The 23,428-nt window shown below is 51.1% G+C and overlaps 1 protein-coding gene and 1 long non-coding RNA gene across 2 annotated transcripts; both read right to left on the bottom strand.

Annotated features, from left to right (window-relative positions):
• Positions 1–3,397: 3,397 nt before the first annotated feature.
• LOC135298349 (uncharacterized) lies at positions 3,398–4,094 on the bottom strand. Its single transcript, XR_010360338.1, has 2 exons — positions 3,916–4,094; positions 3,398–3,653 (listed from the first exon to the last, which is right to left on the bottom strand). It is a non-coding gene; the product is annotated as an uncharacterized LOC135298349 (long non-coding RNA).
• Positions 4,095–16,601: 12,507 nt separating this feature from the next.
• LOC135298337 (ribosomal RNA processing protein 1 homolog) lies at positions 16,602–17,646 on the bottom strand. The gene is made up of 3 exons (XM_064415909.1): positions 17,492–17,646; positions 17,169–17,376; positions 16,602–16,851 (listed from the first exon to the last, which is right to left on the bottom strand). Exons 1-2 carry the CDS (start codon positions 17,513–17,515, stop codon positions 17,173–17,175), a joined length of 228 nt encoding a protein of 75 aa, XP_064271979.1. The 5' UTR covers positions 17,516–17,646; the 3' UTR covers positions 16,602–16,851; positions 17,169–17,172.
• Positions 17,647–23,428: the final 5,782 nt, after the last annotated feature.

Here is a 23,428-nt window from a genome sequence, read left to right as displayed (position 1 = left end):
GTCACCTCTAAGCCTCCTCTTCTCCAGGCTAAACAACCCCAGCTCCCTCAAATGTTCCTCGTAGGGCTTGTTTTCCAAGCCCCTCACCAGCCTCGTTGCTCTCCTCTGGACACGCTCAAGTATCTCAATATCCTTCCTAAATTGAGGGGCCCAGAACTGGACACAGTACTCAAGATGTGGCCTCACCAGTGCCGAGTACAGGGGGAGAATGACCTCCCTGCTCCTGCTGCTCACACAAGTCCTAATGCAGGCCAGGATGCCGTTGGCCTTCTTGGCCACCAAGGCACATTGCTGGCTCATATCCAATCGGCTGTCAACCAGCACCCCCAGGTCCCTTTCTGCCTGAACACTATCCAGCCACACCGTCCCCAGCCTGTAACGCTGTAGGGGATTTTTGTGGCCAAAATGCAGAACACGGCACTTAGACTTATTAGACTTCATATTGTTGGACGTAAAGATGAAAGCCAGCCTTTCATGCCCCAGTCTTTCAACAGTCCAGTGAGCCAGTCGTTGTTGCCTTTTGTCTGGATCTTATTGATTTGATCTGTGAGCAGCTGGCCGCTCTGGTATACTGAGTCCCTATGTGAGAAGAGGTTGACATGTGTGGCCATGGGCAAGAAATTGTGGCTTGGCTGTGGAACCACCCATGCGAAGGCATGCGGCATAGTTAGGAGCATCCAGCTTCCTGCTGCAGTGGCAAGAAAGGACAGCATCCTTTGACTTTAGCTAATTTACTAGTGGGTGGAGGCTTGGGTGGCCTGAAAGTAAAGAGATAGGGAGATTGCAATGTGAAACTTAAATTCTGGTCCCACTAAACTTTCTCTTCTGTAAGGCAAGGGTTTGAAGTCAGCTTATTAGAAGAATCAAATATCAAGGCTAGAATACAGTTTTTCCAATTGTTAAGCGGTATATCGCAGTTAGTGGTGTCTGAGCTCTCTTGGTGTTGGTCTGTGCGGTCCACACTGCTTAGGAGATCTTCTTCTGGCCTTCTTCTTCTTCTTTTCCAGGCTGCTGCTGTCTCTCTTAGGCTTTTGTTCTGTTTTTCTGATGGTGGCTGTGGTGTTTGCCTGGCCATTGGCAGAAGAGTTTTATGTTTTTTGCTGGGATGCGTCTTGGGCCTGCTGCTGTAGAGACACAAGCATATCCTCCCTCCCAAGTAATGAATGGGAAAGGGCCCATAATTTGTTTGGATTCAGGGTCTTTGATCAACACAGGTGGCTTTTCTTTTTATTGGGCTGCCAATTAAATATAAAATGCCTGATGACTGGGGGAGTTGTTGAAAAAGTTGAGCACATCAAGGGCCTTGGCCAGGCTCTCAATGGGAGATAATATGTGGACTCCCTGTCTCTGTTGATCAAGGATCCTTTGGATGGAAGAGTGGGCCCTCTGGACTATGGACTGTCCTGTGGCAGAGTGTGGTATGGCTGTGACATGTTTTGTAGCCCACTGGTCAGAAAACAGTTGGAATCAGTGGGAGGTATAAGCAGGACCATGATCAGTTTTAATTTCCTGTGGAACAGGGGAGGTGGAAAAGGCTAAAAAGGAACGTTTTATAGCATCTTTTGATTTTTCAGCAGCATGGGCAGGGGCAGAAACCGCAGCGTTGTCGGTGTGGATTGAGACGGGGATGTATTTTAGTCTCCCAAAAGGGGCTTGGTGTGTGATGTGAGATTGCCCGATCTGGAGAGTCTTTAGTCCTCTTGGATTGAGTGCAGCTCTGACAGAAGCAAAGGCACGTTGCTGACAATTTGGGCAGGTGGCTGCCATGAATCTTGCCTGATCTTGGGTAATTTTAAAGATGCTGAGCGGTGCAGGAATGTTTTGATGGTAGAAGTGGTGGCGGATCCTAGCCTGGTCAGAAAGATTCCGTAGGGAGGTTTGGAGAAGCATTGCTGAGGCATCTGCTCTAGCATTGCCTACTATAAATGCAGGAAGGGTGGTATGAGACCTTGTGTGCATGATATAGTGTGGGTGTTGTCTGTGGGACAGAAGAGAAATGAAAGGGGAAAGCAAATGCTCTAGTTGGGGTTAGAAATGTCTTTGAAAATGGAATTTTCGGCCCGCTGCACTAGGTCATAGACATGTGCCGAATCAGTGATCAAAGGAAGAGGTTCTTTGAAAGTGGAGAAGGTCCTAAGGACTGCAGTCAATTCAGCAATTTGGGCAGGGTGAGGATCCCCTGGCTTGGCTTTTGTCTCTTGAGCAATGCGGGCCCAGGGCAGTGCAGAGCAGGGTGGGAAGCAGAGCCCGGAGCCTTTGGAGGCTGCAAGCCTTAAACATCAGCCCCTGCAGCAGCCCAGATGCAGGTGCCACAGTTGCCAAGGCTGTCAAGGCCTTGAGAGCGGGCAGGTGGATTTTGCATCCCTGTGGGCTGATGGCGGCTCTGGAGCCAGGAGTGGCTGTGGCTGCAGCAGGAAGGGTGGCTGAAAGTTTCCTGCCTTGCTTTGGTGGCATGGCTGCAGGGGCCAGTGCAGTGAGAGCCCCCTCTGTGCTGGTGAGAGCTCAGCTCTTGGGGACGCGGCTGTGCCCCAGCCCAGGAGCAGCAGCAGTGGCCAGCGGCAGCAGTGGTGTCAGTGGGACCCCCTGTGCACAGGGAGCCCCAGCCGCGGGGTGGCCGTGGCAGCAGCCCCAGGGAGCTCCAGCCCCGGGATCCCGCAACAAGTGGAAATCCCAACTGTGCAAACGCTGCCTGTGCCTCTTGGGTTTTCTTTGGTTGAGGGGATTTCGAGGTACGTTAGAAGTCTCTTTTTCTCTAACTTAGCTGTCGAAGGAAGAGTTGAGAAGTATGTGCTTCACTCTCTTAAGGTTGATTTTTATATTTTGTCTAAAACATTTTTTTGCTGGCCTGCTGAGGTTTGTTCAGCAGGTCAGCTTAAGGTACTCTTTTTGCCTCTTGGGTTGGTGTTATCTTTTATATTAAAACCTGACTATACTATGTTTACAAGAATGTTTTAATAGCTATTACTTAAGTTAGATAGTGACTTTCTACTTGAAACCAATATGTGAATGGTAATATCGTCTTTCATATGGATGCTAGCGAGAAGAAAGAGGAAGGACTGGGTACACCCAAATTTTTCTATCTATGTAGATAATACCAAACTCTTTCGTACAAGGTTCAAAACCTCTGTCTACAGTGCTCTAAATGTTTTCCGTTCACTTTGTGATTACTATTACTAGACTATCTAAATTGTTGTGACTTTTAATTCTTGACATAAAGGTGGTAACATGCTTTATGGGTTAAATTCAAAGGCCCAGGGGTCTTTGGCTACATGCCAGGGTCTCTGAACCCCCTGCCAGGGATTTAAAGCCCCCTGGCTGGGGCTGGAATCATTTAGGATGGTCAGGGGGAGGTCCGGGGTTCTGACAGTGCCCAAAGGAATGAGAAGGAGAAGTGAAGTTTTATAAAGAATCATTATTTATTTGCTGAACATCGGCAAACACGAGGATTTACAGAACACATTTCATTACAACAATCCTCATAACAACAACAACAACAATCTACTGCACATATTTCCATGGGATCCTATGGAGTAACAATCTTCAAAACATATTTACAAAGAACTACTAACCTAAGAACATATTTACAAAAATATCCTAACTTTTCAAACATATATACACTGCCGTAATATCTACAGCCATCATCTGCATCAGTCCTGGAAGGAAGAAAGAAGCAAAGCTGGAGTCAGCTGCCAGCACTGGGCCCAGCTGGGCCCCAGGAGCTGGGACAGGGCTGGCAGGGCTGGTGTGGCCCCAGGCAAGTGCAGGGCAGGCCAGGGCTGGTGCTTGTGGCAGCACAATCCAGGCCCCCTGCGGGCAGCGTGTCCCTGAGCGGGGCCATCCAGCCCAGCCCCAGCCTGGCGCCAGGGCAGCCACTGTGTCTGTGGGCAGGGCATGGAGAGCATCTGCCTGTCTTACTTGTGGGGCTCCATCTTCATCCAAGGACCATGGGCTCCTCCTCATCCTTCTCATCCACTTCCATCGCCTCGATGTCATCCTCCACATCTACTTCCATGTCCTCAACCTGGTCTTCCACGTCCACCTCCATCATCTCTTCCTCATTCAGCACCATGTCCACTTCCATCGCCACCACAGTGTCTCTGTTAGTCTGCAAGAGACAGCACAATCTCACAGTGGGGTTCCTGTCCCACACCATCCATTCCTACATGGCTGCAGCCTGCTCAAGCAGGCTGCCTCCTCCCTGGAATGGCACAGTACCTCCACTGGCGCAGCAGTGCTCATCCTGCTAGGGTTGGTGCTTCAGAGCAGGCAGCAGGAAAAGGCCAGGCAGCAGCAGCAACAGCTGAGTGCTGACGGGCAGAGCGCAGAGCGAGCGCCAACTGAGCGCTGGCAGCAGGCAGAGTGTCTGCTGTGGTGGTTTCCAGGTGCTGGACGTTCCACCTGGAACACTGTGGGAGCTGTGATGTCACAGAAGTTTCAGGGCCGCTCCACACTGGGAGGTGGGCATGGTGGAATGATGAAATCCTTGAATGGTTTGGCTTGGAAGGGACCCTAAAGATCATCTGGTTGCAAGCTGAGCAGCCTCCCAGCACAGCAGGTTGCTGCGGCCCCTGTCCAAGCTGGCCTTGGATGTTGGTGGGCATGGGGTATGCACAGCCTCTCTGCGCTGGTCCCTGTGTCAGGGACAAGCACCCTGACAGGAAAGAACTTCTTGCCATCATGGAATGGATTCCAGCTCTTGCAGTTTCATCCCATTCCCCCTTGTTCTGTGACTTCAGTTGCTGACAAAGAGTCCTCTCCCACTTCCCTGTGGGTCAGGCTGTTCCTGCAGTGTCACACATGTGGCTGAAGCTGCAGCCAGGAGAGAGAGAAGCCAAGCTGGCAGAGAGAGGAAATGGGGAAAGTGACATGAGAGATGAGAGGAGAAGGAAAAAGTAGAGACATGCAAGGCATTGGGTTGGGTGATTTGTGGCATTCCTGCCTTTTATTAGAGGCCAGGTTCTCTGGTGCACTCAATGACTGTGTGATTGCGGCGTGTCCACAGTGAGCCCGTGTGAGCGAGCTGCACTCCCAGAGGCCGGAGCACACTTGCTTCAAGTGCTGATGAATGAGGCCAGAGATGGGTCTTTGTGTGGAACTCCAAACGCTGTGCATTGCCATGAAGAGGGTCCAGGGCCAGAGAGAAAATGAGGCTGGGGAATGAGGTTTCATTCGGGGGGGAGAAGGGGTGAAGCCAGGACCAGCAGGGGAGAAGAGAGAGGAGAACATTGTCTGGAGAGTAGATATAAGGAAAAAATGGCAGTTGAAGTGGGTGATAGCAACAAAACCTGCGGATTGCAAGAGGCTGCAAGTGGCCATGGGTGAGAGCCTTGCATTCAGAGGGGTTTCTCTGTTTCACCTTGGTCCCCTTTGCCCTAAGGTATTACAGTTGCAATGAGAGGCCCCTGGGCCTCCACAAGTGCCCCCTTTTTGTTTTCAAGAATGAAGGCTTCTGCCATGGACTTTTGCAAGCGTTGAGCAAAACTGGATAGAATAACCAAGACAATGAATACAAGAAACAAAGCCCACAAAACAGTCTTGACTAAATCACAGAATCACAGAAACATGAGTTTGGAAGAGACCCCTAAGATCATCAAGTCCAACCTATGCCCTAACATCTCAACTAGACTATAGCACCAAGTGGCATGTCCAGTCTTTTTTTAAACACATCCAGTGATGGTGATTCCACCACCTCCCTGGGAAGACAGTTCCAGTGCTTTATTATTCTTTCAGTGAAATTTTTTTTCCTAATATCTAACCTATACCTTCCCTGACGTAGCTTGAGACTGTGTCCCCTTGTTCTGTCAGTTGCTGCCCGGTGGAAGAGACCGACCCCCACCTGTCTACAACCTCCCTTCAGGAAGTTGTAGAGAGCAATAAGGTCACCTCTAAGCCTCCTCTTCTCCAGGCTAAACAACCCCAGCTCCCTCAAATGTTCCTCGTAGGGCTTGTTTTCCAAGCCCCTCACCAGCCTCGTTGCTCTCCTCTGGACACGCTCAAGTATCTCAATATCCTTCCTAAATTGAGGGGCCCAGAACTGGACACAGTACTCAAGATGTGGCCTCACCAGTGCCGAGTACAGGGGGAGAATGACCTCCCTGCTCCTGCTGCTCACACAAGTCCTAATGCAGGCCAGGATGCCGTTGGCCTTCTTGGCCACCAAGGCACATTGCTGGCTCATATCCAATCGGCTGTCAACCAGCACCCCCAGGTCCCTTTCTGCCTGAACACTATCCAGCCACACCGTCCCCAGCCTGTAACGCTGTAGGGGATTTTTGTGGCCAAAATGCAGAACACGGCACTTAGACTTATTAGACTTCATATTGTTGGACGTAAAGATGAAAGCCAGCCTTTCATGCCCCAGTCTTTCAACAGTCCAGTGAGCCAGTCGTTGTTGCCTTTTGTCTGGATCTTATTGATTTGATCTGTGAGCAGCTGGCCGCTCTGGTATACTGAGTCCCTATGTGAGAAGAGGTTGACATGTGTGGCCATGGGCAAGAAATTGTGGCTTGGCTGTGGAACCACCCATGCGAAGGCATGCGGCATAGTTAGGAGCATCCAGCTTCCTGCTGCAGTGGCAAGAAAGGACAGCATCCTTTGACTTTAGCTAATTTACTAGTGGGTGGAGGCTTGGGTGGCCTGAAAGTAAAGAGATAGGGAGATTGCAATGTGAAACTTAAATTCTGGTCCCACTAAACTTTCTCTTCTGTAAGGCAAGGGTTTGAAGTCAGCTTATTAGAAGAATCAAATATCAAGGCTAGAATACAGTTTTTCCAATTGTTAAGCGGTATATCGCAGTTAGTGGTGTCTGAGCTCTCTTGGTGTTGGTGTGTGCGGTCCACACTGCTTAGGAGATCTTCTTCTGTCCTTCTTCTTCTTCTTTTCCAGGCTGCTGCTGTCTCTCTTAGGCTTTTGTTCTGTTTTTCTGAAGGTGGCCCTGGTGTTTGCCTGGCCATTGGCAGAAGAGTTTTATGTTTTTTGCTGGGATGCGTCTTGGGCCTGCTGCTGTAGAGACACAAGCATATCCTCCCTCCCAAGTAATGAATGGGAAAGGGCCCATAATTTGTTTGGATTCAGGGTCTTTGATCAACACAGGTGGCTTTTCTTTTTATTGGGCTGCCAATTAAATATAAAATGCCTGATGACTGGGGGAGTTGTTGAAAAAGTTGAGCACATCAAGGGCCTTGGCCTCCAGTGGGAGATACTATGTGGACTCCCTGTCTCTGTTGATCAAGGATCCTTTGGATGGAAGAGTGGGCCCTCTGGACGATGGACTGTCCTGTGGCAGAGTGTGGTATGGCTGTGACATGTTTTGTAGCCCACTGGTCAGAAAACGGTTGGAATCAGTGGGAGGTATTAGCAGGACCATGATCAGTTTTAATTTCCTGTGGAACAGGGAAGGTGGAAAAGGCTAAAAAGGAACGTTTTATAGCATCTTTTGATTTCTCACCAGCATGGGCAAAGGCGAAAACCGCAGCGTTGTCGGTGTGGATTGAGACGGGGATGTATTTTAGTCTCCCAAAAGGGGCTTGGTGTGTGATGTGAGATTGCCTGATCTGGAGAGTCTTTAGTCCTCTTGGATTGAGTGCAGCTCTGACAGAAGCAAAGGCACGTTGCTGACAATTTGGGCAGGTGTTTGCCATGGATCTTGGGTAATTTTAAAGATGCTGAGCGGTGCAGGAATGTTTTGATGGTGGAAGTGGTGGCGGATCCTAGCCTGTTCAAAAACATTCCGTGGGGAAGTTTGGACAACCCTTGCTGGGGCATCTGCTGTAGCATTGCCTACTATGAACCCAGGAAGGGTGGTATGAGGCCTTGTGTGCATGATATAGCGTGGGTGTTGTCTGTGGGACAAAAGAGAAATGAATGCTGAAAGCAAATGCTCTAGTTGGGGTTAGAAATGTCTTTGAAAATGGAATTTTCAGCCCGCTGCACTAGGCCATAGACATCTGCTGAATCAGTGATCAAACGAATAGGTTCTCTGAAAGTGGAGAAGATCCTAAGGACTGCAGTCAATTCAGCAATTTGGGCAGGGTGAGGATCCCCGGGCTTGGCTTTTGTCTCTTGAGCAATGCTGAGCCAGGGCAGTGCAGAGCAGGGTGGGAAGCAGAGCCCGGAGCCTTTGGAGGCTGCAAGCCTTAAACATCAGCCCCTGCAGCAGCCCAGATGCAGGTGCCACAGTTGCCAAGGCTGTCAAGGCCTTGAGAGCGGGCAGGTGGATTTTGCATCCCTGTGGGCTGATGGCGGCTCTGGAGCCAGGAGTGGCTGTGGCTGCAGCAGGAAGGGTGGCTGAAAGTTTCCTGCCTTGCTTTGGTGGCATGGCTGCAGGGGCCAGTGCAGTGAGAGCCCCCTCTGTGCTGGTGAGAGCTCAGCTCTTGGGGACGCGGCTGTGCCCCAGCCCAGGAGCAGCAGCAGTGGCCAGCGGCAGTAGTGGTGTCAGTGGGACCCCCTGTGCACAGGGACCCCCAGCTGCGGGGTGGCCGTGGCAGCAGCCCCAGGGAGCTCCAGCCGCGGGATCCCAGAACAAGTGGAAATCCCAACTGTGCAAACGCTGCCCGTGCCCAAAGGAATGACAAAGAGAAGTGAGGTTTTAAAAAGAAGCCGTATTTATTTGCCAAATATTGCTAAACTCTAGGATTTACAGAACACCTTTCATTACAACAATCCTTATAACAACAACAACAACAACAATAACAATCTACAGGATTTATTTACATGGGATCCTATGGACTAACAATCTTCAAAACATATTTACAGAGAACTACTAACCTAAGAACATATTTACAAAAATATCCTAACTTTTCAAACATATATACACTGCCGTAATATCTACAGCCATCATCTGCATCAGTCCTGGAAGGAAGAAAGAAGCAAAGCTGGAGTCAGCTGCCAGCACTGGGCCCAGCTGGGCCCCAGGAGCTGGGACAGGGCTGGCAGGGCTGGTGTGGCCCCAGGCAAGTGCAGGGCAGGCCAGGGCTGGTGCTTGTGGCAGCACAATCCAGGCCCCCTGCGGGCAGCGTGTCCCTGAGCGGGGCCATCCAGCCCAGCCCCAGCCTGGCGTCAGGGCAGCCACTGTGTCTGTGGGCAGGGCATGGGGAGCATCTGCCTGTCTTACTTGTGGGGCTCCATCTTCATCCAAGGACCATGGGCTCCTCCTCATCCTTCTCATCCACTTCCATCTCCTCGATGTCATCCTCCTCATCAACTTCCATCTCCTCAACCTGGTCTTCCACATCCACCTGCATCCTTTCTTCCTCATTCAGCACCATGTCCACTTGCATCTCCTCCACAGTGTCTCTGTTAGTCTGCAAGAGACAGCACAATCTCACAGTGGGGTTCCTGTCCCACACCATCCATTCCTACATGGCTGCATCCTGCTCAAGCAGGCTGCCTCCTCCCTGGAATGGCACAGTACCTCCACTGGCGCAGCAGTGCTCATCCTGCTGGGGTTGGTGCTCCAGAGCAGGCAGCAGGAAAAGGCCAGGCAGCAGCAGCAACAGCTGAGTGCTGACGGGCAGAGCGCAGAGCGAGCGCCAACTGAGCGCTGGCAGCAGGCAGAGTGTCTGCTGTGGTGGTTTCCAGGTGCTGGACGTTCCACCTGGAACGCTGTGGGAGCTGTGATGTCACAGAAGTTTCAGGGCCGCTCCACACTGGGAGGTGGGCATGGTGGAATGATGAAATCCTTGAATGGTTTGGCCTGGAAGGGACCCTAAGGATCATCTGGTTCCAAGCTGAGCAGCCTCGCAGCACAGCAGGTTGCTGCGGCCCCTGTCCAAGCTGGCCTTGGATGTTGGTGGGCATGGGGTATGCACAGCCTCTCTGCGCTGGTCCCTGTGTCAGGGACAAGCACCCTGACAGGAAAGAACTTCTTGCCATCATGGAATGGATTCCAGCTCTTGCAGTTTCATCCCATTCGCCCTTGTTCTGTGACTTCAGTTGCTGACAAAGAGTCCTCTCCCACTTCCCTGTGGGTCAGGCTGTTCCTGCAGTGTCACACATGTGGCTGAAGCTGCAGCCAGGAGAGAGAGAAGCCAAGCTGGCAGGGAGAGGAAATGGGGAAAGTGACATGAGAGATGAGAGAAGAAGGAAAAAGTAGAGACATGCAAGGCATTGGGTTGGGTGATTTGTGGCATTCATGCCTTTTATTAGAGGCCAGGTTCTCTGGTGCACTCAATGACTGTGTGATTGCGGCGTGTCCACAGTGAGCCCGTGTGAGCGAGCTGCACTCCCAGAGGCCGGAGCACACTTGCTTCAAGTGCTGATGAATGAGGCCAGAGATGGGTCTTTGTGTGGAACCCCAAACGCTGTGCATTGCCATGAAGAGGGTCCAGGGCCAGAGAGAAAATGAGGCTGGGGACTGAGGGTTTTATATTGGAGGGCGAAGGGGCGAAGGAGGGGAGAAGAGAGGGAAGAACATTGTCTGGAGAGTAGATATAAGGAAAAAATGGCAGTTGAAGTGGGTGATAGCAACAAAACCTGCAGATTGCAAGAGGCTGCAAGTGGCCATGGGTGAGAGCCTTGCATTCAGAGGGGTTTCTCTGTTTCACCTTGGTCCCCTTTGCCCTAAGGTATTGCAGTTCAATGGCAGGCCCCTGGGTCTCCACAACTGCCCCCTTTTTGTTTTCAGGAATGAAGGCTTCTGCCATGGACTTCTGCATGCGTTGAGCAAAACTGGATAGAATAACCAAGACAATGAATACCAGAAACAAAGCCCACAAAACAGTCTTAACTAAAGGTGAAAGCCAGCCTTTCGTGTCCCAGTCTTTCAAAAGTCCAGTGAGCCAGTCGTTGTTGTCTTTCGTCTGGATCTTGTTGATTTGATCTGTGAGCAGCTGGACGCTCTGGTATACTGAGTCCTTCTGTGAGAAGAGGTTGACAAGCGTGGCCATGGGCAAGAAATTGTGGCTTGGCTGTGGAACCAGCCAGCTGAAGGCATGTGGCATAGTGAGGAGCATCCAGCTTCCTGCTGCAGTGGCAACAAAAGACAGCATCCTTTGACTTTAGCTAATTTAGTAGTGGGTGGAGGCTTGGGTGGCCTGAAAGTAAAGAGATAGGGAGATTGCAATGTGAAACTTAAATTCTGGTCCCACTAAACTTTCTCTTCTGTAAGGCATGGGTTTGAAGTCAGCTTATTAGAAGAATCAAATATCAAGGCTAGAGTACAGTTTTTCCAAATGTTAAGCGATATATCCCGGATAGTGGTGTCTGAGCTCTCTTGGTGTTGGTCTGTGTGGTCCACACTGCTTAGGAGATCTTCTTCTGTCCTTCTTCTTCTTCTTCTTTTCCAGGCTGCTGCTGTCTCTCTTAGGCTTTCATTCTGTTCTTCTGAAGGTGGCCCTGGTGTTTGCCTGGCCATTGGCAGAAGGGTTTTATGTTTTTTGCTGGGATCCATCTTGGGCGTGCTGCTGTAGAGACACAAGCATATCCTCTCCCCCAAGTAATGAATGGGAAAGGGCCCATAATTTGTTTGGATTCAGGGTCTTTGATCAAGACAGGTGGCTTTTCTTTTCACTGGCCTGCAGTGACATGAAATTCAAAATGCCTGATGACTGGGGGAGTTGGCTCCATAAATGAGGTGTTGAAAAAGTTGAGCACATCAAGGGCCTTGGCCAGGCTCTCAATGGGAGATACTATGTGGACTCCCTGTCTCTGTTGATCAAGGATCCTTTGGATGGAAGAGTGGGCCCTCTGGACGATGGACTGTCCTGTGGCAGAGTGTGGTATGGCTGTGACATGTTTTGTAGCCCACTGGTCAGAAAACGGTTGGAATCAGTGGGAGGTATAAGCAGGACCATGATCAGTTTTAATTTCCTGTGGAACAGGGAAGGTGGAAAAGGCTAAAAAGGAACGTTTTATAGCATCTTTTGATTTCTCACCAGCATGGGCAAAGGCGAAAACCGCAGCGTTGTCGGTGTGGATTGAGACGGGGATGTATTTTAGTCTCCCAAAAGGGGCTTGGTGTGTGATGTGAGATTGCCCGATCTGGAGAGTCTTTAGTCCTCTTGGATTGAGTGCAGCTCTGACAGAAGCAAAGGCACGTTGCTGAAAATTTGGGCAGGTGTTTGCCATGGATCTTGGGTAATTTTAAAGATGCTGAGCGGTGCAGGAATGTTTTGATGGTGGAAGTGGTGGCGGATCCTAGCCTGTTCAAAAACATTCCGTGGGGAAGTTTGGACAACCCTTGCTGGGGCATCTGCTGTAGCATTGCCTACTATGAACCCAGGAAGGGTGGTATGAGGCCTTGTGTGCATGATATAGCGTGGGTGTTGTCTGTGGGACAAAAGAGAAATGAATGCTGAAAGCAAATGCTCTAGTTGGGGTTAGAAATGTCTTTGAAAATGGAATTTTCAGCCCGCTGAACTAGGCCATAGACATCTGCCGAATCAGTGATCAAACAAATAGGTTCTTTGAAAGTGGAGAAGGTCCTAAGTACTGCAGTCAATTCAGCAATTTGGGCAGGGTGAGGATCCCCTGGCTTGGCTTTTGTCTCTTGAGCAATGCGGGCCCAGGGCAGTGCAGAGCAGGGTGGGAAGCAGAGCCCGGAGCCTTTGGAGGCTGCAAGCCTTAAACATCAGCCCCTGCAGCAGCCCAGATGCAGGTGCCACAGTTGCCAAGGCTGTCAAGCCTTGAGAGCGGGCAGGTGGATTTTGCATCCCTGTGGGCTGATGGCGGCTCTGGAGCCAGGAGTGGCTGTGGCTGCAGCAGGAAGGGTGGCTGAAAGTTTCCTGCCTTGCTTTGGTGGCATGGCTGCAGGGGCCAGTGCAGCGAGAGCCCCCTCTGTGCTGGTGACAGCTCAGCTCTTGGGGACGCGGCTGTGCCCCAGCCCAGGAGCAGCAGCAGTGGCCAGCGGCAGTAGTGGTGTCAGTGGGACCCCCTGTGCACAGGGACCCCCAACCGCGGGGTGGCCGTGGCAGCAGCCCCAGGGAGCTCCAGCCCCAGGATCCCGGAACAAGTGGAAATCCCAACTGTTCAAACGCTGCCTGTGCCTCTTGGGTTTTCTTTGGTTGAGGGGATTTCGAGGTATGTTAGAAGTCTCTTTTTCTAACTTAGCTGTCAAAGGAAGAGTTGAGAAGTATGTGCTTCACGCTCTTAAGGTTGATTTTTATGTTTTGTCTAAAACATTTTTTGTCTGGCCTGCTGAGGTTTGTTCAGCAGCTCAGCTCAAGGCACTCTTTTTGCCTCTCGGGTTGGTGTTATCTTTTATATTAAAAAGTGCGTATACTATGTTTACAAGAATGTTTTAATACCTATTACTTAAGTTAGATAGTGACTTTCTACTTGAAACCAATTTGTGGATGCTAACATCATCTTTCATATGGATGCTAGGGAGAAGAAAGAGGAAGGATAGGGTACGCCCAAATTTTTCTATCTTAGAACCTCTGACTTCTATGTAGACAATTCCAAACTCTTTCGTACAAGGTTCAAAACCTCTGTGTACAGTGCTCTAAATGTTTTCCGTTCACTTTGTGATTACTATTACTAGGCTATCTAAATTGTTGTGACTTTTAATTCTTGACATAAAGGTGGTAACATGCTTTATGGGTTAAATTCAAAGGCACAGGGGTCTTTGGCTACATGCCAGGGTCTCTGAACCCCCTGCCAGGGATTTAAAGCCCCCTGGCTGGGGCTGGAATCATTTAGGATGGTCAGCGAGACGTCCGGGGTTCTGACAGTGCCCAAAGGAATGAGAAAGAGAAGTGGAGTTTTATAAAGAAGCAGTATTTATTTGGCGAAGATCGGCAAAGACGAGGATTTACAGAACACCTTCCATTACAAAAATCCTTATAACAACAACAACAACAACAATCTACAGGATTTATTTACATGGGATCCTATGGACTAACAATCTTCAAAACATATTTATAGAGAACTACTAACCTAAGAACATATTTACAAAAATATCCTAACTTTTCAAACATATATACACAGGCGTAATAGGTACGGCCGTCATCTCCAGCAGTCCTGGAAGGAAGAAAGAAGCAAAGCTGGAGTCTGCTGCCAGCCCTGGGCCCAGCTGGGCTGGGAGCTGGGCCCCAGGAGCTGGGACAGGGCTGGCAGGGCTGGTGTGGCCCCAGGCAAGTGCAGGGCAGGCCAGGGCTGGTGCTTGTGGCAGCACAATCCAGGCCCCCTGCGGGCAGCGTGTCCCTGAGCGGGGCCATCCAGCCCAGCCCCAGCCTGGCGTCAGGGCAGCCACTGTGTCTGTGGGCAGGGCATGGGGAGCATCTGCCTGTCTTACTTGTGGGGCTCCATCTTCATCCAAGGACCATGGGCTCCTCCTCATGCTCCTCGTCCACTTCCATCTGCTCGATGTCATCCTCCACATCTACTTCCATGTCCTCAACCTGCTCTTCCACGTCCACCTCCATGATTTCTTCCTCATTCAGCACCATGTCCACTTCCATCGCCACCACAGTGTCTCTGTTAGTCTGCAAGAGACAGCACAATCTCACAGTGGGGTTCCTGTCCCACACCATCCATTCCTACATGGCTGCAGCCTGCTCAAGCAGGCTGCCTCCTCCCTGGAATGGCACAGTACCTCCACAGGCGCAGCAGTGCTCATCCTGCTGGGGTTGGTGCTCCAGAGCAGGCAGCAGGAAAAGGCCAGGCAGCAGCAGCAACAGCTGAGTGCTGACGGGCAGAGCGCAGAGCGAGCGCCAACTGAGCGCTGGCAGCAGGCAGAGTGTCTGCTGTGGTGGTTTCCAGGTGCTGGACGTTCCACCTGGAACACTGTGGGGGCTGTGATGTCACAGAAGTTTCAGGGCCGCTCCACACTGGGAGGTGGGCATGGTGGAATGATGAAATCCTTGAATGGTTTGGCTTGGAAGGGACCCTAAAGATCATCTGGTTGCAAGCTGAGCAGCCTCCCAGCACAGCACGTTGCTGCGGCCCCTGTCCAAGCTGGCCTTGGATGTTGATGGGCATGGGGCATGCACAGCCTCTCTGCGCTGGTCCCTGTGTCAGGGACAAGCACCCTGACAGGAAAGAACTTCTTGCCATCATGGAATGGATTCCAGCTCTTGCAGTTTCATCCCATTCCCCCTTGTTCTGTCACTTCAGTTGCTGACAAAGAGTCCTCTCCCACTTCCCTGTAGGTCAGGATGTTCCTGCAGGGTCACACATGTGGCTGAAGCTGCAGCCAGGAGAGAGAGAAGCCAAGCTGGCAGAGAGAGGAAATGGGGAAAGTGACATGAGAGATGAGAGGAGAAGGAAAAAGTAGAGTCATGCAAGGCATTGGGTTGGGTGGGCTGCGGGATTCCTGCCTTTTATTAGAGGCCAGGTTCTCTGGTGCACTCAATGACTGTGTGATTGCGGCGTGTCCACAGTGAGCCCGTGTGAGCGAGCTGCACTCCCAGAGGCCGGAGCACACTTGCTTCAAGTGCTGATGAATGAGGCCAGAGATGGGTCTTTGTGTGGAACTCCAAACGCTGTGCATTGCCATGAAGAGTGTTGTCCTGGGTTGAATATATGATGCTTTTATCCCCAATCGTCTTGTTCTGTTTACGCTGAATAATATGTTTTAAACCTTTAAGACTCTCTTCCAGACAGTGAGGACGGGAGGGAAGAAGCGCACAGTTTGTTTTCAGACTGCTCTCACTCCTCCACATTCCTGCTCCTGGACTGTGTTTTCTGCGGATGGACAGACAGCCGGACAGAGCTCCTTTTTCCCTATTTTCTTGCTTTTAGTTAGTTTTACCTAGCTGAAGCAAAGAAGTTCCCTGGACTGTGATTTTTTCCTTTTTTCTTGGACCTGTTCAAGCCTGCTCTGCACTGAACACCCAGAAGAGCACCAGCAGCTCCACCTGTAGCCCCCCTGTCTGAGCCTGGGCAGCAGCATTTCCAGCACCAGAGAGACTGATCAAAGACTGAGTGAGCCGAGCTGCAACCCAGGGAGGTGGCTGTTCTGAGTTTGCTTGTTTTTTTTGATCAGTGAAAAGTTTTGTTGTTTAATATTGTTTGGGTTCTATTGTTTAATAAACAGGTTTCTTTCCACTTTTTCTCCAAGGAGATATTTTCTCCCAAACTGGTTGGAGGGTGGAGGGGCAATTGAATCTGCTTTTGTAGAGAAGCCCCTTTGGGGGTTATCTCCCAAATTTTCCCTAAACCAGGACAAAGTCCAAGGGACAAATTTGTGGCAATGAACTTCACACCTTGAACTAGGAGGATCAATTCTTGTTGTGCTCAGCAGAGTCTGGGGACAGAGAGGGTTTCCAAAGGAAATCTTGGTCCGTGTGGGGCTGAGGCTCCCTCCAGGCTGGCTCCAGCCCCTCAGGGTGCCCACAGCCCAGTGCCCCCTCCTTAGCCCTGGGGCTGCCCAGGGAAGAGCCATGGCTGAAGCTCTGCAGGAGCACACAGGCTCAGCCCTGCTCCAACATGGGATTCATGGGCCAGGGCACGCTGGGCTTTGCCCCTACAGCTCCCAAGTGTGTCCAGAGAAACTGCAAGGAGAGGCTCACCTCTGTCAGTGGGACCCCTCTGTGCACAGGGACCCCCACTCCTGGGGAGGCTGTGCCAGGGACCTCCAGCCCTGGGAACCTGGAGCAAGTGGAAAGCACAACTTGTCAAAATGCTGCCTGTGCCTGAAGCAAATGCAAGGAGAACTGAGATGTGAAAAATAAAATTTGTTTATTACAGAAGAACAGAAGCAAAAATACAGAAGATATTTACATTCTAAGAATGTTTGTAACAACAACAATTGATAGAACATATATAGAGAAAAACCTACCTAGCAAAACTATGTGAAATGTATTTACAGAAGTCCAAAATAGCCCTAAAATCTATATTCTAAAAAACAACAACAAAGTGTAAAACATATATACAAAAGGGTGGTGCCTCTGTCGGTGATGTCCATCGCACCTGGAAGAAAAGCAAATGGCACGGTCACTCCAGTCAGGCACAGAGGGCTCTTGCATGTGCCCCCAGGCTGGCACATGCTTACCCAGCAGCAGGACTCTGCTACCAGAACTGAGCCTGGCTGGGTCTGGCATGGAGCTTGTGTGGAGCAAAGCAGGCACAGGACGGGCTGTGGATGGCCACCAGAATCCAGTGCCCTGGGTACAATGTCCCTGAGCAGGGAGCACCCAGCCCAGCCCCAGCCTGGCAGCAGGAGACCCACTCTGCCTGTCCTGCTGCTGGCATTGCTCTTCATGCCAAGATCATGGCCGCTTCCTCACCTTCTTAATCAATATCCATGTCCTCAATGGACTCTTCCATATCCACATCCATCTCTTCGTCCTCATGCACATCCACGTCCATCTCTTCTTCATCATCCTCATCCACATCCATCTCTTCCTCTCCAGGGTCTTCTCCGTCTATTTCCATCTCCTCCTCCATATCAATCTTGGTATCTACCTCCATCTCCTCCTCTCTGTCTGGGACAGCCTGCAGAGGTAGGTAGCAAAAGCTCAGAGCGGGTCCCTGTCCCACTCCATGCCCACAGAGCTCCAGCCCACCCGGGCAGGTGGGGGGTGTCCACCTCCATGGAATGGCACCATACCTTCCTCAGAAGAAAGGGGAGCATCCTGCAGGGCTGGATGATGAAATCCAGGCACTCAGGAGCTGTCAGGAATGATCGAGGTGATCGGGGTATCGGGGGGATAAGAAGAGTGAAAGGCGAAGGCAGGAGCAAGGTGCAGAGCGTGTCAACACAGCGGCCAAGGGTTGTGTTGTGCCCTTTGCTGGGCGCTGGACGTTCCAGCTGGAGCGTGGGCTGTGACATCACAGTTCCCAGGCTCCATCTGAAGTGGACAGTGGAGACCATGGAATGATGGAGTCCCTGAACGGTTGGGCTTGCAAGGGAGCCTGAAGAACAACATCTTGTTCCCAGCTGAGCAGTCTTCCCCCAGAGCATGCTGCTGAGAGCCCTGTTGCCAAGGATGGGACATGCACAGCCTCTCTGCACAGCCTGGGCCAGTGCCCCACCACCCCCAGTGGAAAAGAGCAGCTTCCTTAGATGCAGCTTCCATCAACCTGCTGCAGTTGAAAGCCATCCCCCCTTGTCCTGTCAGCACAGGCCCTGCTGAACACTCTGTCCCCTTCTTTCCTGCGGGACCCTTCCAGTCCTGCAGAGCCGCAGTGAGGCTGCCCAGTGTCTCCTCTCTCCAGGCTGAGCATCCCCAGCCCCACTTGCCCAGCAGTCAGTCACATCAGGGCCAGTCAAGGCTGAAGGGTAGCAAATAGCATCAGGAACTGAGAGATGCAAGCTTTAGACCCAGGTGTCCTGGCTTGTAAAATAAGCATGTATTCTATTTTTGCCATCTGTTGGGGGTTAGGCAGTTTTTCTTATCTCTTTCAAGAACAATGACACTGCCTGGAAGATAATCTCCTGCTAATGGGCTATTGAATTACTCACTGTGGCTGGTAAGATTAGTTACATCATCCCATTGGGAGATGCTCCACCCAGAGGGAGGAGCCAAGCATCCCTGCCACCATAAAACAAGCATTTCTGAGACCACAGACAGCCTTCTTCGCTGGATTTCCCAGAGGAATCAGGAACCAAGGCCCAGCTGCTCCTTCGCCGCATTTTCAGAAAGGATCTACACCCTTCTGCAGATCGCCGCTCCAGGAGGAGCAGCCACCATCTGGCTGGACTACTATCAACACCCTGACTTCTCAGGGTGTCAGGTTTTTCTCACTCTGCCAGTGTTTTTTTGCTTGTGCTAAATTACATTGTTATTTAGGGTTTTTTTTCTTCCTAGTAAAAAACTGTTATTCCCATTCCCATATCTTTGCCTGAGAGCCCTTTTAATTCTGAAATTGTGATAATTCGGAAGAAGGGGGTTTACCTTTTCCATTTCACAGGAGGCTTTTGCCTTCCTTCACAGACTCCTGTCTTTTCAAACCAAGACAGATTTTGGCGCCTGAACAGGGGCTCGAGGGCATTGAGAAAAAAAAAAAAAGGGATTAACAGTTCTTAGGTAGTTTAATTTTTAAGTACCACCATGTGGTCTAGTTTTCCCTGGTTTGGGTGGCATGTGGTCGCAAGTGTATTCTTCCCATTTACAGGCCCTTATCTAAATATGGGTCCTATAACTAAAGCCACTGTGTCTGTTATCAAGTTTGTCCTCTGGGTGAAGGATTCATGGATCTTTAATTTCCTCTGGATGGCAGGTACATGGATTCAGAGCTATCACACACTAACTGCATGTTTTTGGAGTTACTTTAATAATGGTACCTACTGTGTAGAAATGACACGGGGGGAAACTTTCTCCCAACCTTTTAACCATCTTTTTGGGTCTGCTCCACCAGTTTTCGAAGGGTTAAGATCCACTCTAAGTGCTAATGATATCATACAATGGATGGTGTTGCTGTTATGTTTAGCACTCAGAGATAAGAGAAGATTAACCTGGATAACTACCCTGACACCTACACCAGAGACTAGGGATGCTGCTGCAGAGCCTGACACTACCCCAGAGACTGGAGATGCTGCTGCTCCAGAGCCTGCCCCTGCCCCACAGCCTGCCTCAGAAACGAACCACCCAGATTGGGTGAGGGTGCTGGTTAAGGAGATGCAGGAGATGCAAGAGATGCTGAAGGAGTGCATTTCACCAGCTGGTGAGAAGCCCGCCTTTTGCCTTGAAGAGGGACAGTCTAATAGTACAGCTGTGGAACCCACAAATGTTACAACTGTCCAGGCTCCAGCTGAACCACAAAGGCAGTCACAGCCAGCAGCAGTTGCCCCGGTAGAAACAAGGAGGTCTGAGATGAAAGCAGAGCACCCAGATAGAGATAGGAATGGAGGAACCTCACAACCCACAGGGGAGCCAGGAGTTGCGATCATCACCGAGTCCCTGACGTACGAAAGTCTCCGTAATCTGCACAAAGACATTGTGCGACGAGGGCGTGAGGCTTATACTACCTGGCTACTCCGGGTCTGGGACCTTATGGGTACAGGCGTGCAGCTGGACGGTGGTGAGGCAAGGAACTTGGGACCCTTAATCCAGGACTCAGGTATGAATCAGATTTTTGTAAGGGAGCCAGGATCCCTTTCTCTCTGGGAGCGGCTTTTAATGAGTGTCAGAGAGAGGTTTGTCCACAGGGAGAGAATGCAGGAGCACCACCATAGAATGCGTTGGAAGACCCTGGAGGAAGGGATCCAACAGTTAAGGGAAGTGGCAGTATTAGAGGTACTCTTTGGGAGGGATGGACAACATAATAATGACCCCGACAAGGTCAGGTGCACAGGGCAAATGCTGTGGAGTCTGGCAAATCTGGGGCCATCTCAGTACACCACTTTCATTGCAACAATTGATGCTGACACTAACCGAGAGACAGTGGGCTCTGTTGCCAACAAACTTAGGAATTATGAGAGTATGATTAATGGCCCAATGCAGGCTCATATCTCAGCTGTGATTAAGGAGTTCAAAGAAGAGATGAGGGAGGAAATGAGGAAGGTTAATGCAGCACCCGTACGAGTCACAGGCCCCAAAGTCAGAGCCCAACATTCCCCAGCTAGAGAGAGAGGGTACACCCCAAGGGCTAATCTGTGGTTCTTCCTGCGTGACCACGGGGAAGACATGGGGAGGTGGGATGGGAAACCCACTTCTGTCCTGGCAGCACGGGTCTGTCAACTCAAGGAGGGAAACTCTAACCGGGGGAGTTCCACCAAGGTGAAGGTAGCCTCAACCTCCCATGACCAAGCTTTTGGGTACGATCTGTCAGATCCCCTTGAAGGGACCTCTAGTATGTATACCCAGGAGAGGAATAATAACCAGTGTTAGAGGGGCCCTGCCTCTAGCCAGGGAGAGGCACAGGAAAACCGGATCTTCTGGACAGTGTGGATCCGATGGCCTGGCACATCAGAGCCACAAAAATACGATGCCCTAGTTGATACTGGTGCGCAGTGTACCCTTATACCATCGGGACATGTGGGGGCAGAGCCTGTTTCTATTGCTGGTGTGACAGGGGGATCACAGCAATTGACCCTGGTGGAAGCCGAGGTGAGCCTGACTGGGAAGGAGTGGCAGAAACATCCTATAGTGACTGGCCCAGAGGCCCCGTGTATTCTGGGCATAGACTTCCTCCGGAACGGCTATTACAAAGACCCAAAGGGACTCAGGTGGGCTTTTGGCATAGCTGCTGTAGAGGCAGGGGACATTAAGCAATTGAACACCTTGCCTGGACTGTCAGAAAACCCGTCTGCAGTAGGACTCCTGAGGGTGGAAGAGCAACTCGTGCCAATTGCGACCTCGACAGTGCACCGCCGGCAGTATCGGACGGATCGAGATGCCGTGATCCCCATCCACAGAATGATTCGTGAGCTGGAGAGCCAAGGGGTGGTCAGCAAAACCCACTCACTATTCAACAGCCCCATCTGGCCTGTGCGCAAATCTGACGGAGAATGGAGATTGACTGTGGACTATCGTGCCTTGAATGAAGTGACTCCACCGCTGAGCGCCGCTGTACCGGATATGCTGGAACTCCAGTACGAGCTGGAGTCCAAGGCAGCGAAGTGGTATGCCACTATTGATATTGCTAATGCGTTTTTCTCCATTCCTCTGGCAGCAGAATGCAGGCCTCAGTTTGCTTTCACCTGGAGGGGCGTGCAGTACACCTGGAACCGACTGCCCCAGGGGTGGAAACACAGTCCCACTATCTGCCATGGACTGATCCAGACTGCACTAGAAAAGGGTGAGGCTCCAGAACACCTGCAGTACATCGATGACATCATTGTGTGGGGGAACACAGCGGCAGAAGTGTTTGAGAAAGGTAAGAGGATCATCCAGATACTGCTAGAATCTGGCTTTGCCATCAAGAAGAGCAAAGTCAAGGGACCTGCCCGAGAAATCCAGTTCCTGGGAGTGAAATGGCAAGACGGACGGCGCCAGATTCCCACTGAGGTCATCAACAAGATCACCGCTATGTCCCCACCAACCAGCAAGAAGGAAACACAAGCTTTCCTAGGTGCCATAGGTTTTTGGAGCATGCACATTCCCGAGTATAGCCAGATTGTGAGCCCTCTTTACCTGGTTACCCGCAAAAAGAACGATTTCCACTGGGGCCCTGAGCAGCAACAAGCCTTCACCCAGATCAAGCAGGAGATCGCTCATGCTGTAGCCCTTGGCCCAGTCAGAACGGGACCAGAAGTCAAAAATGTGCTCTACTCTGCAGCCGGGAACAATGGTTTGTTCCTGGAGCCTTTGGCAGAAGGTGCCTGGTGAGACTTAAGGTCGACCATTGGGATTCTGGAGCCGAAGTTTCAAAGGGTCCGAAGCCAACTACACCCCAACAGAGAAGGAAATCTTGGCTGCCTATGAAGGAGTTCAAGCCGCCTCAGAGGTGATTGGCACGGAAGCACAACTCCTCCTGGCAGCCCGACTACCAGTGCTGGGGTGGATGTTCAAAGGAAAGGTTCCTACTACCCACCACGCCACCGACGCCACATGGAGCAAATGGATTGCCCTCATCACCCAGCGCGCCCGTATTGGAAACCTGAATCGCCCTGGGATTTTAGAGATAATTACGAACTGGCCAGAAGGTGAAAACTTTAGTCTCACTGACAATGAGGAGCAGGTACAAGCGACAAGAGCTGAAGAAGCTCCACCCTATAACCAACTACCAGCAGAGGAAACACGTTACGCTCTTTTCACTGACGGTTCTTGTCGCATCGTAGGGATGAACCGGAAGTGGAAAGCAGCCGTATGGAGCCCCACACGACAGGTTGCACAAGCTACCGAAGGAGAAGGTGGATCGAGCCAACTTGCTGAACTCAAGGCCGTTCAGCTGGCCCTGGACATTGCTGAAAGGGAGAGGTGGCCAAAGCTCTACCTTTATACTGATTCATGGATGGTAGCCAATGCTCTATGGGGCTGGCTGGGAAGGTGGAGAAAAGCCAACTGGCAACGTAAAGGAAAACCAATCTGGGCTGCTGATATATGGAAAGACATTGCCTCTCGGGTGGAGAAACTAACGGTGAAAGTCCGTCATGTAGATGCCCATGTCCCCAAAAGTCGGGCTAATGAGGAACACCGAAACAACGAGCAGGTAGATCAGGCAGCGAGAATAGAAGTGTCAAAGATAGACTTAGATTGGCACCATAAGGGGGAGTTGTTCCTGGCTCAATGGGCTCACGATGCCTCGGGTCATCAGGGCAGAGATGCCACCTACAAGTGGGCACGAGACCGAGGGGTGGATCTAACCATGGACAGTATTTCTCAGGTTATCCACGACTGTGAGACATGTGCTGCCATCAAACAGGCCAAGCGGGTGAAGCCCCTGTGGTATGGGGGGCGGTGGTCCAAGTACAAGTATGGGGAGGCCTGGCAGATTGACTACATCACACTGCCCCAGACATGCCAAGGCAAGCGCTACGTGCTGACCATGGTGGAAGCCACCACTGGATGGCTAGAGACCTACCCTGTACCTCATGCCACTGCCCGGAACACCATCTTAGGCCTGGAAAAGCAAGTCCTATGGAGACATGGCACACCTGAAA

Source organism: Passer domesticus, chromosome 4 (assembly GCF_036417665.1).
Source record: "Passer domesticus isolate bPasDom1 chromosome 4, bPasDom1.hap1, whole genome shotgun sequence".
Taxonomy (NCBI): Eukaryota; Metazoa; Chordata; class Aves; order Passeriformes; family Passeridae; genus Passer; species Passer domesticus.
Note: the sequence above shows the minus strand (reverse complement) of the source record. Positions and strands in the feature narration are given on the sequence as shown.

What these genes read in the sequence shown, in the direction of transcription:
- LOC135298337 (XM_064415909.1), bottom strand. Translation starts at nt 17,515, where the DNA reads ATGCTCCCCTTTCTTCTGAGGAAG. An exon ending in TCCCCTTTCTTCTGAGGAAG is followed by an intron (nt 17,377 to 17,491) that starts GTATGGTGCCAT and finishes CTACCTCTGCAG; the next exon opens with GCTGTCCCAGACAGAGAGGA.